This window comes from Indicator indicator, chromosome 28, assembly GCF_027791375.1.
Source record: "Indicator indicator isolate 239-I01 chromosome 28, UM_Iind_1.1, whole genome shotgun sequence".
Classification (NCBI taxonomy): Eukaryota; Metazoa; Chordata; class Aves; order Piciformes; family Indicatoridae; genus Indicator; species Indicator indicator.
In genome coordinates, this window is record NC_072037.1 from 13,476,449 (window position 1) to 13,487,074 (window position 10,626).

The window sequence follows — 10,626 nt, forward strand, 5'->3', positions numbered from 1 at the left end:
TGAAAGGAAACCTGTGAATAAGGAAACTGGAAATAACAACACTTCCTTCTGTGTCAGATCATACCAGTGGCCAGCCGTGGTAAACGTTGGAGCTTGTTTTCAGTACCAACTGCCACTTGGAACATCATTTTGCTGCCAGTGTAGGATTAATACAAACAGTTTCTCTGCTTCTGGCATCCTCTGCTTTTAATGTGGTTATTAAAGACCAAATACAGTTGGACTGATAGCAGGCATCTGTAAGAGTCACTCAAGTTCAAAGTCTTAGAGCAAGTGAGGAAATCAAGGGTTCCAGTAACCAACACAATCTGATTACAAAGAGAAATATGGAGGAGGGAGGAGAGGAGCATTAATTTAACAGCTAAGAACAATCAACAGGAGACCATCAGATTCTTCCACCCTAGAACACTGAACCTGTAAACTCCTCCATATGTGCTTAGCTTGAAGTACCTTTTCAAAGTTGAACAAGTGATTAAAAGTTTTTGGGTCACAACATTTCTTTAATCTTCAGGAAAAAAACAGAACCATAACCCCATCCTACCCACCACAGACAGCCATCATGCAGGGGTCCAGTCACCACCCTGGGGCTGGACACTTGGGTGGAGGGAAGGGTAAAATACTGCAAATCCTGCACCAGCAGCAGCATTGATCTGACTCTGGCAGAAAGGGTTCTGTCAGCCTAGGTAACATTACTTACAGTGCTTCTACAGCTTTTGGCTCTTCTAGACAGTGGGCTCTGTGCAGAGACTGAAGTCACTTTGTCGTTGAGGTATGAGTGACACCTGATAGAGAAATAATAAAATAACCACAGATAGGGGAAGGTGGCACGTTCTGAACATCATCTTCTTTCTGATTTAAGGCAACGTGCAGGCTGTCCTGGCATCTTCTGACAAGCATAAGACTGAGACTGCAATTCCTTGCACACTGATGATGAAATTTGGTTTAAACAACTGACAACGGTTCATATAATTTCACGATGGCTTTACCCAGTTACAAACTTCCAACAGCAATTTTTAACCAGCTGCACAAGGAAATGAGGCTTGAGCAGCTCCAGGGTACCTGCACCCCTGCTCCCAACGGCAGTCACCAGTTAGAGGGGAAGGCACAGCCGCACTTCCCTCCATCAGGAACAAGAGGAAGTTTTCCGAAGGGCCAAGATTCCCCAGCTCCGAACTTTGAACACCCCCCCAAAACGCTGCTGGGTGCTCAGCTCCCCCGCGGGACGAGCCGTGCGCCTGGGCTGCAGCACCGGCTGAGAGCTCCCAGAGCTCCGGAGCTGCACAAGGGAAGCTCGGACGGTCGCACTCAGCTTTCCCTAGCAACCCGGCTCGGTTGGGCGGGTAAAGAACTCTGCCGTGCCCCGAGGCTGCTCAAAGAGCCCGCTGTGCCTCAGGCTGGCACGGAGCTGTTCTGGGGTGCGGGATCACCCCGTGTTCAGAGCCGGAGAGCCGCGGAGCGGCACGGCCCGCAGCAGCTTTCCGTTACACGTTTAAAGCGGCCGGACCCCGCTTTCCCCGGCGGCGGGAGGGGCCGTCCAACGGCGGGAAAGGCTCCGAATAACCACGAGCCCGGACACTCCCGCGGCCACAGGGCGAGGAGACCCCGGCCCTCCCCAGCCCAGCCGCCGTACAGGCCTCGGCGGCCCCGGAGCCCTCACCGGGAAGCACTGCGCGGGGCCCGCGGCCGCCTCAGGAGCTCTTCGCCGGCGGCGGAGAGGCGGCGGGAAGGGCCGGCACTACCATGGAGAACCCGCTGCCGGGCCGAGGCGAGCAGCGGGACACTGCACCGGAGGCAGGAGACGCCGCCGAACTTCCGGGGCCGCCGCCCCGCTGCCCGCGGCTCCCCCATTGGGCGATTCAAACAGGCCACGTCCCGGCCTGCCGCCGCCGCGTCCCGCCCCGCAACCGGCGCCGTCTGCATAGTGACGGAGAGCTCCTCCCGGGCTGCCGCCCCGAGCGAGAAGCGGCTCGGCCCTCCCGTGCCGCGTGCTGGCGCCCGAGGCTGAGGGAAACGCTGCCCCGACCTGCGGCCGATACCGAGGGACGATGCCGGGACCCCGAGCGGCTTCCTCAAGCTCCGGGACCTGCGCGTTAACAGCACGGGCTTGAACTTCTGATGCCACAGAACAGCTTTCAAACGCAACAAGCCACAGCCCACAAGCCAGCTGGCTTTCTGCATCCATGCTCCTCTCCCCTCTTCATCAGGCATTTGCAACTAGTCTTGCATTTGGGGGGAAAAAAACCCCAAAGCAACCAAATATAAAACCCCCAAACCCAAAATCCTCTTTCTCACCCCTTGTTCTTACACCCATACATGGTGTCCTCCTCGCTCCCTGCCTTAGGGCCTCCAGCTGCACCTGCAGATCTGAACCAGCTTCCCTGAAGCCTGCTCTTTCTTCAGGGGAAACAGAACTTTACCAAGGTGAGAAGGAAATCTAAGCCTTGGGCTGTGCAAAGGATTGCTCCCACTCAAACCAGCATCAGCTCATTGCCAGTAGACTTCCAATTGCACATCACCGTGGCTCCTAAGCCAAGAGCTACACCACACTCCAGGACAGACATCTGGAGGCCCCTGGAGATGCAGAGTGCTCCTCATCGTTTTTTCAAACCAAAACCAACTGATTCCCAGGGGTACTCCAGAGAGATTTCCAATGCCTGCTCTGCACAAGTGATTTGTGTAGGGTGTGCTTTCTGTGTGTGACAAGTATGGTTAAGAACCCAGAGACCCCAAGGGCACAGGAAGAAGCAAGCCTTTATCCTTGCAGGGTGTACAGAACTGGGTACCGACAGAACTGTTTACATGGAAGAGCAAAAGCAGTCTGCTGAGTGCAGCAGTGTTTGTCACAGGAAGGATGCCTTCCCAGTACAGTGGATTCCTCCAGTTCCCTCAGCACTGGGCTTACAGGACTCTACTGCATGAAAAATTGTCGTTTTTAAAAAATAGTATCCAGTGACTCAGTCAGGAACACACTCAGGATGGCCTGGAGAAGTAGCGGAAGACAGCCGGAAGCAAACGCTGCTCAGCCCCACATCAGATGTGGCTGGGACCCTTCCTAGCCACCAGCATCTTGCTTTTACAGCAACCTGCCCTGAGAATGGCTCTCATGTAAAGAAGCCTATTTGCTGCATTCTTCAGTTCAGAGCTTCTCCTTTCCAGCAGCATCCGAGGTCCCTTCCTTTTACCTGTCCCTGTCCTTCTAAATACCACATTCAAACACAGACCCAGCCAGATCCTTTCTGCTCACCAAAGAGGACAGCCTGTGCCTGCACGTCAGTCCATCAGCTGTGATCAGTCCATTCCACTCTTTACATAGAAATGCCATTCCTGCTGAAGTTTTTTACCATGCAAGTACTTCAGGAAAGCAGCTGCAGCTGGCTTCAGACCACAGCCTTTTGAATGACTTCTTCCATGCGCTGGTACCAGGGCTGGACCTTGGTGTGAGCCATCATGTCGTCAAAGGCTTCCAGCCCTTCCATCACCCGCAGCACCCCGTACACTGCCTGCACCAGAGGATAAAGATCAGAGCAATACCCAGAGTCAGTGGGGAGGGAAGGCTCAGGGTATCACTAAGTGTCTCAAGAGCCTTGCCAGTAAGGCTCTTGCCCTGTTCTGACACAAGGCAGACTGGATGGCAGACGGGTCCTTACCAATGTGGATGTTCTTCCATGAGGAAACAGTAAGGAAAGATCAGGATCTACATGCAGTTATGAATCAGAAGTTAACCCTATCTCTGCATCAAGCCCTGGGGAGAAATGCTTCACTTGCATCCTAGGGAGAGCTGCTGATGCAGGGGATGTATCCTGCTCCCCCCTGCACTACTGTGTGCTGAGGAAGCCTCAGCAGCCACAATGGGAGCAGCACCGGTGCAGGCTCTTCTCAGCAGCACTCAGCAGACAGAGCTGTGTCCTGGCTTGTACCCTGCTTTTGTCATGCTTCTTCATGATCAGTAACATCCACCCACAGATGGGAACTGCAGGTTCCACCTCAGGAAACGTTTCTCCCGAGGAAAACAATACAACCCTGTGTAACAAACGTTTCTAAACCCCCTTCACGTGGCAACTGCATTGCTGCACAAAGGACACCCACAAGGGATGGCATGTACCTGACCTTCCCTGCCTGTCTGTATCAACCATTTCACAGAGGTGAGCAACTGGGTCATTAGCAACACACCTAAGGATCAATGCAGCAGTTAAGCCCTTACCAAGTCAGCCAGGTTGGGCTGGCTGCCACCCATGAAGAGTCGATGCTTGCCAACAGCTTTCACCCACTCATTAACTGCCTCATACAGGTCCTCCCGGACATCGTCGTGAAGCTGATGTCTGGACAAAGACAAGAACCAGTTGAAGGCACCAGCTTATTCCTTTCTTTAACCTTAAACCAGCTTTCATCTTATGGGCTGGACTTTGCCTGGCAATTTGGAAGGTATTTGAGAGTGAAGAGGACAACTTAAAGGAACAGTGATTAAAGAGTGGCCACGTAGAGGACTTCAGGACCTCCAGTTAAAGTATAGCTGTTACACTGCATTAAATGGTTTGGAAGACTGAGATTCTGCCCTTTGACAGCTGAGGTTCACAGCTAAGGATGTTGAGGAGCTACTCCTCTTGAGAATACAGTGCTTGGCAGTACCAACCTTTTCTTCAGCCTCTTGCTAACGAAGAACATGGCAACAGCCCCCACGTACTTGGCAAACAACCCCTCCATGGTGCCAAACTTGCCCTCCCGGACGATGTAATCGAAGGAGGCCAGGGCCTCTCTGGGGGTGCGGTACACGTTGGGGGAGATTAGGTGAACAAGCCAATCATCTGCCCACTTCCTCCACTTCATTTCTTCACTGCAAGCATTCAAGAGAGAATTTTCAGTGACTGAGGTACAGACCGCAGGGCTACAGGAGGCAGAAGAATCACAGCAGCATTGGCCAGAGCATGAATGTGTCAAACACTCCTGCCTAGCCTTGTGCTCTAGTGACCTCTCTACAATGCTCTCAACATTATTGCCTTTGGCAAGGCTCCTCCAATCTCCAACTAAAATGAAGACCCAGAGCACTAGCTCCTCCTCACGAGAAAGCTAAGCAGAAAGGGAAACCAGCACTCCAGAGCATTCCCTGGTGATGTGAAGGAAAGGCCAATAAGGAAACTGGAGACAACTGCAGGCTAGCATGACCATAATGGTGGTGACCCGGCTGCTGGCAGCATTGTTTCAAGTTATGTAAGATCCATGGAAAACCACAGCAACTGCTGAGGCTTTAAACACCCAGGACAGTGTGACAGGATTTGTCAGCACCAGTGGGATTTTCTATCTACACCACCCCAAGCACATGTGGAGGAGGCTGTGACCCTGCCTGGAGAGCCCAGCAGCCTAAGAGCACTTACACTCTCACTTCTTTGACAGGGTAGACTCGCTTTGTCTCCTTCTCATCCAGCATCAGCCAGTACTTATTCCCATACTCAAACACCTCCTTGCCTTGCTCAGTCACAGTTTTCATGGCAGGATAAAAGGACACAATCTCTTCTAAGCTATTTCTCCTGTGGACAGAAACACAGTTAGCACTGCTCTGGCTGGTACATAAATGAACAAGAGCAAGAGACAGGCTGAAAGAAACACATTTTAAAATGTGTTATTTGAAAAGTAAGTGCACAAGGTTCTAGATTTGATTTGAAATAAGTTTTGAAAAGAGACTGGAGCAACTTCTTGCAAATAGCCACTATCAGTGCAATACTTTTGTCCATGCCAGAACACACATTTTTGCAGGCATAAACCCACCCTTCTCAAGGGCTTTGTAGCACAGACCTAAAGGACAGGTCCCAGGCACAGCAATTTCATTTCAGCCTAGGTGTTACAGCTGGATACAGCCAAGCGCATCTCAGTTCCAGTGTAACACTAGTCCACGCTGAAGTAGGTTTTGTGCAAAGAGAATCTCACAGGTGAAAAAGAGTAGCTGTGAAAGGTAAAAGCTTTAACTGGACATGCATGACAACATATACAGGCACCATCCAAACCACCACAGCCAGGGGCAGGGCTGCTGGGCCAAACACACAGAGTTTCAGAGACCAAGGTCAGCAAGACTCTTATGACTAATTCAGAGTCTTGCCAATCTCTAGCTCTCTAGGGCCATTTACATTCAGTTCCTCTCCCATCACCCTGTTTTCTTACTTGGAAATGAGATAGGTCTTTATTGCACTGATGATCACCGAAGAGTCGTTCAATTGCTAAAAAACAGAATTAAAACTAACTTTAAAAAGTTGTTGGTGAAATTGAGAAGGAAATTAAAGAATCTTTTGCACTGCACACTGCAGCTCCAGGTTAGGGCTGCAGTCCCTTTCCCCCATGCATTTCCAGAGGAGTCCCTGCACATCTAGGCAGCCCTACAGTCAGATGTCTCCTGTGATCCTTTCAGAGCACCCCTTCAAATACATCTTTCATCCTGACAAGAGGACCTGAGGGTGAGGTACACATGCAGTATCAGTGAGTTTGGGACATGGGCTCTCAGCAGCAGAGGAAGAAAGCAACACTAACATTTGAAAAAAAAAAAAAAAAAGAGCCAGGTTGAATCTTCAGTTTTGGTGAAATCTCATTCTTTTCCCACAAGGACACAAGCAGCTCCTGCTAACCACTGATACAAATGATAGCTCCTGCACAAGGGCTGCCACATAATCCCTGCGTTAAACTCACTACACAAACAACAGGCCTTGCAAGAAAGACCAAGTATGGCCAAGGCACAGGAAACAAATCTTGGGCTCTAGAGAGAATCAAAGATGATCTAAAGATTACATGTGACAAACCACAGAGACCTGGCAGAGACAAAGCCTTCAAGCCACTGCTTGTGGGACAACTGAGCTCTGTGCACAGCAAGACTTACCAGAGGGCTCCCAGCATTGGCTAGTAGGATCGGCACCTTCCTGTAGGAAGAGAATTTGATCTCCTTCCTCATGATGGGATTCACCTCCACAATCTCATAGGGCAGGCCATGGTAGTCAAGAAAAGCTCGGACTTTACTGCAGAATGGACATGTTTTATACTGGTAGAGAGTGAGCTTCAGGCTCCCTGCAGGCAGCTAGAGAAACAAGAAACCAGAATCTTTCTATTTTCTACTGCAGTGATATCTTTCCTGACATCCCCCCCCCACCTTATTTTTATCACGAGTCATTGTCATCGACCCTCAGTTTCAGCATCTGATCAGCAAAATATCCCGGCAAACTGATGCTTTCTTCAGATGGCATCACAAATATTCACCCTTCACTGAGGCCAAATACCCGTTTTTCTAAACATCTATTTAATCTCCTTGGAAGCCCCTACTCAGAGCCAGAAAAAAAAATCTGAAACTACAGAAAACACAACCATATTCTAACCAACTTTCAATCAAAACAGCCTTCTAAATACATTTTTCAACCAATAACATCAGTTGAGACCACAGAGTAGGGAAATCAGGGAGTTTTCTGTGGATTTTAGGCGGCCGAAGGTCAGATTCCCAAGATTAAAGACCTGTGCCAAGTCAGGCAGCGCCGTGAGCGGCTCCTCCCGCCACGGCCACAGCCAGGCCCTGCCAGGCGCTGCCAACCACTCCTCGGTGGTACAAACCAAACGCGGCCATCACGCCCTGCCTCGCGTTTGCCATTTGCTGGGTTACACAACTCCCGTGGGTGCTGGGCAGAAACAACACCACAGCGCTGGTCCCAGCAGGCGCTGGCGCTGGCAGGCGTTTCCTGCAGCCAGGAAGCGCTGCCCACGTCTCGGTACCCAGCTGCAGAGACCTCTCACGGAAACCGGAGCAGAAGCAGCCTCTGGGCGCGCATGGCCGGGCGAAGTCGCTCCGCATTCTTGCTGCAGCTCCGTCTCCTGGGGCTCGTTGCCGCGGCCGAGCCCGGGCTTCGGGAAGGGCATCGGTCAGGAAATAGGCAGGAGCCGCAGCGAGGGGCGGCCGGGAGGGAAGGAGAGGGCAGCCCGCGGGCGCCCGGCATCCGGCCGCGCGTTACCTCAGAGGCCGAGTGCTCCCGCAGGCGGTGCCGCGCCGCCAGATAGAGGCCGGCGCCGCCGCCCAATGCGAAGGCAGCGCCCAGCAGCAGCCGCCTCCCGCCGCCCGCTGCTGCCGTGGGGCCGGAGGCCGAGCGCGGCGCCCGCAGCCGCCAGGGCGGTAGCAGCATGGCCACCCGCCAGGCCCTGCCGGCAGCCGCCATCTTACAGGCACGGCGCAGGGGAGCACCGCGCGGGGGGGCTAGGCGGGACCGTCCCGCCCCTGCGCTTGTCCTCCGCCCCTGGAACGGCGGCAGCGGCGCCGCGCTGAGGTGGGAGAGCTCGGGGCGGTGTGAATTCCGCTGGAGGCGGGCAGAGCGAGGCCGCCTGGCTGCAGGAACGGGACCGCGCTCTCTAGCACCAGTTCTAACATCTGAGTTGGCCGATAATGCATAAAACAGTGGGAATGAGGGACCCTCCTCGCCGAAAGCCTGTCCAGTCCGGCTGGAGCGGCTGCCTCCGACCGGCAAGGTGCCGCGGTGAAAAGCGCAAACACTCGCACCCAGAGTTCTGACGTTTTTCACCAAAGCGTGGTTCCCACAACTGCATCGCTGCCCTGCTTGGGGTCAGCGCTGCAGCCTGCAGCAGGGTGACACCGCAGGAGGAATGGCTGCCGTGTGAAACGAGGACGTAAAGCTCTCTCTCCCCTAAATACTCATTTAATAATGGAGTCCTCAAACCAGGTTTATCTCAGGAGCTCTGCTTTAATTAATGCCCTAATTTCAAGTTATTTTCATCGCCTGTGACATCTCTCCTGGGGATGAAAAAAACGCGCCGTACAAGCGGGAATGGGCCAAATACAAAGGGCAAAGGGAATCGCACTCATTCCTTGGGAGAAACATTCTCAGGGTAACCTGAGGGCGGTTGAAGCCGCTCGGCTGGCCAAGCGGGCTGGTGATGCGACTGCCCTTTGGGGGTTCTGCAGCAAAGATCTCCTGCTGCAGCCTCAGCACCCACGGGTACCCGGGGTTCCTCAAGGGCTGAGGTGCCTGTCCTGCAGAACCCACATGCTGTGCGGGTAAAGAGGCGCTGGGCGCCGATGGGGGCCCCTGAGAGCTGCACTTGGTGCCCAAAGGCATGAAGGAACGCTGTACTCTGTGGCTTAGACAGCCCTTGTCACGGAGAGACCCGAAAGGGCTGAGCACACCACGAGCAAGGAGACAGCTTGCGAAGGTGCGTTGCTAAAACACCCAAAGCCACGCCCCTACCCGCGCCGCGCCCTGCCCGCTAACCACAAACTTGACCCCGCGCAGCCTGCCTGCGTGACGCGCGCGGCGCCGAGCTCTCCCATTGGCTGGCGGTCCTGCGCGCGCCCGTGCCCATGCGCGCCGTGCTAGCGCGCGGACAGGGATGTCGGGGCCCAACGGCGAGCTGCAGGCGCCGGAGGACGGCGGCCGTGACAGCGACAGCGACGACGACGGCTTCGGGGAGGAAGGTGCGTGGAGGCGGCGGGACCGGGTCGATTCCCGGCCCGCGATGGGCCTTGAACTCCTGCAGGCCCCTGCCCCGCCGTTGGTTCTTAGTTCCTCTTGCGGAACATCGCTCGATGCTTTGACGGCCAGCGAGGCGCGGCTGAGCGAGGAGACAGAAGGCGGTCAGGACAGGTGACGCGGGCAGGTCTGGGAGAGGCGGTGCACGTGAATTGAATGCAGTGGGCTGGGAACGTTCCTCTTGCGGCATTCTGCAGCACCTGGGTACGACATTGCAGACGCTGTCCCGTCAGAAAAAGCCGATGGAGGAAGTGAGACCACGGCAGAGCTGTAACACGGACCTGCAGCTCACTCCAGACGGGAGGAACAGCATCACCCACCCCTGCACCCTTTTAAAGAGGACAGCAGCCAAGTGCTTACTCTGACAGACACCCCTGAGCCCGACCCAGATCACTCACGGAATGTAAAGGCTTTGGCATGCTGCCAGAAAGCTTGCACCGTCACGAAAGGTGATCCCCAAGGCAGCCTTCTGGGCTGCCTTGTCCTTGGGGTTTCTTCGTGCTGTTGCAGTGCAGACTGCTGCACACTGGCTGCTGTGTCCAAGATCAAAGGCTGTCAGATACACTGGGAGTGGGTGTGGAGTGCCAGGAAACTTACTTTTGGTCTTGTTACCAGTTCTCCAGCTCTTCATTGGTCTCTTTGCTGACACCACATGCAGGATTCAGTTGCATTTTACTTCACCCACCCAGGGGCAGATAGAAGGCTGTGGGCTTTTGCAGAAGCTCTCACTGCACTCAGTGACTGCAGTGACAGTATCGTTAAGTCTCTCTCCCTTCCTTTTAGAATATGCATCAATAAACTCCATGTTGGACCAGATCAACTCCTGCCTGGATCACTTGGAGGAGAAGAATGACTACCTCCATGCCTGCTTGAAAGAACTGCTGGAGTCAAACCGCCAGACCCGCCTGGAGTTCCAGCAGCAGAGTGAGCAGCAGGAGAGGGAAGCTGATGCACAGGGACCACAGCCTCCCACCTAGAGTGCTGGCTACAAGCCCACAAGTAGCATTGCTGAGGGGACACTGACTCATCACCAATTTAATGTAAAACTTGAATAGAAGTGGCACCTTTTGCCTGTTACTTGTTCTTTCCTGTGGTTGTGTCCTGCTGTTCACCTCCATGTTCTTTTCTTTAG

At 53.8% G+C, this 10,626-nt stretch overlaps 3 protein-coding genes across 3 annotated transcripts; 2 read left to right on the top strand and 1 right to left on the bottom strand.

The window, feature by feature from the left end:
• Positions 1-973: 973 nt before the first annotated feature.
• On the top strand, positions 974-2,002 carry LOC128976245 (uncharacterized protein C10orf95-like). Its single transcript, XM_054393411.1, has one exon. It carries the CDS (start codon positions 974-976, stop codon positions 2,000-2,002), a length of 1,029 nt encoding a protein of 342 aa, XP_054249386.1.
• A 734-nt stretch (positions 2,003-2,736) lies between these two features.
• Positions 2,737-8,168, bottom strand: PTGES2 (prostaglandin E synthase 2). The gene is made up of 7 exons (XM_054393390.1): positions 7,968-8,168; positions 6,854-7,048; positions 6,148-6,203; positions 5,367-5,519; positions 4,628-4,828; positions 4,199-4,316; positions 2,737-3,497 (listed from the first exon to the last, which is right to left on the bottom strand). The coding sequence occupies exons 1-7, from the start codon at positions 8,166-8,168 to the stop codon at positions 3,375-3,377; spliced, it is 1,047 nt and encodes a 348-aa protein (XP_054249365.1). The 3' UTR covers positions 2,737-3,374.
• A 1,186-nt stretch (positions 8,169-9,354) lies between these two features.
• On the top strand, positions 9,355-10,471 carry BBLN (bublin coiled coil protein). Its single transcript, XM_054393413.1, has 2 exons — positions 9,355-9,439; positions 10,278-10,471. Exons 1-2 carry the CDS (start codon positions 9,355-9,357, stop codon positions 10,469-10,471), a joined length of 279 nt encoding a protein of 92 aa, XP_054249388.1.
• The last annotated feature ends 155 nt before the right edge of the window (positions 10,472-10,626 follow it).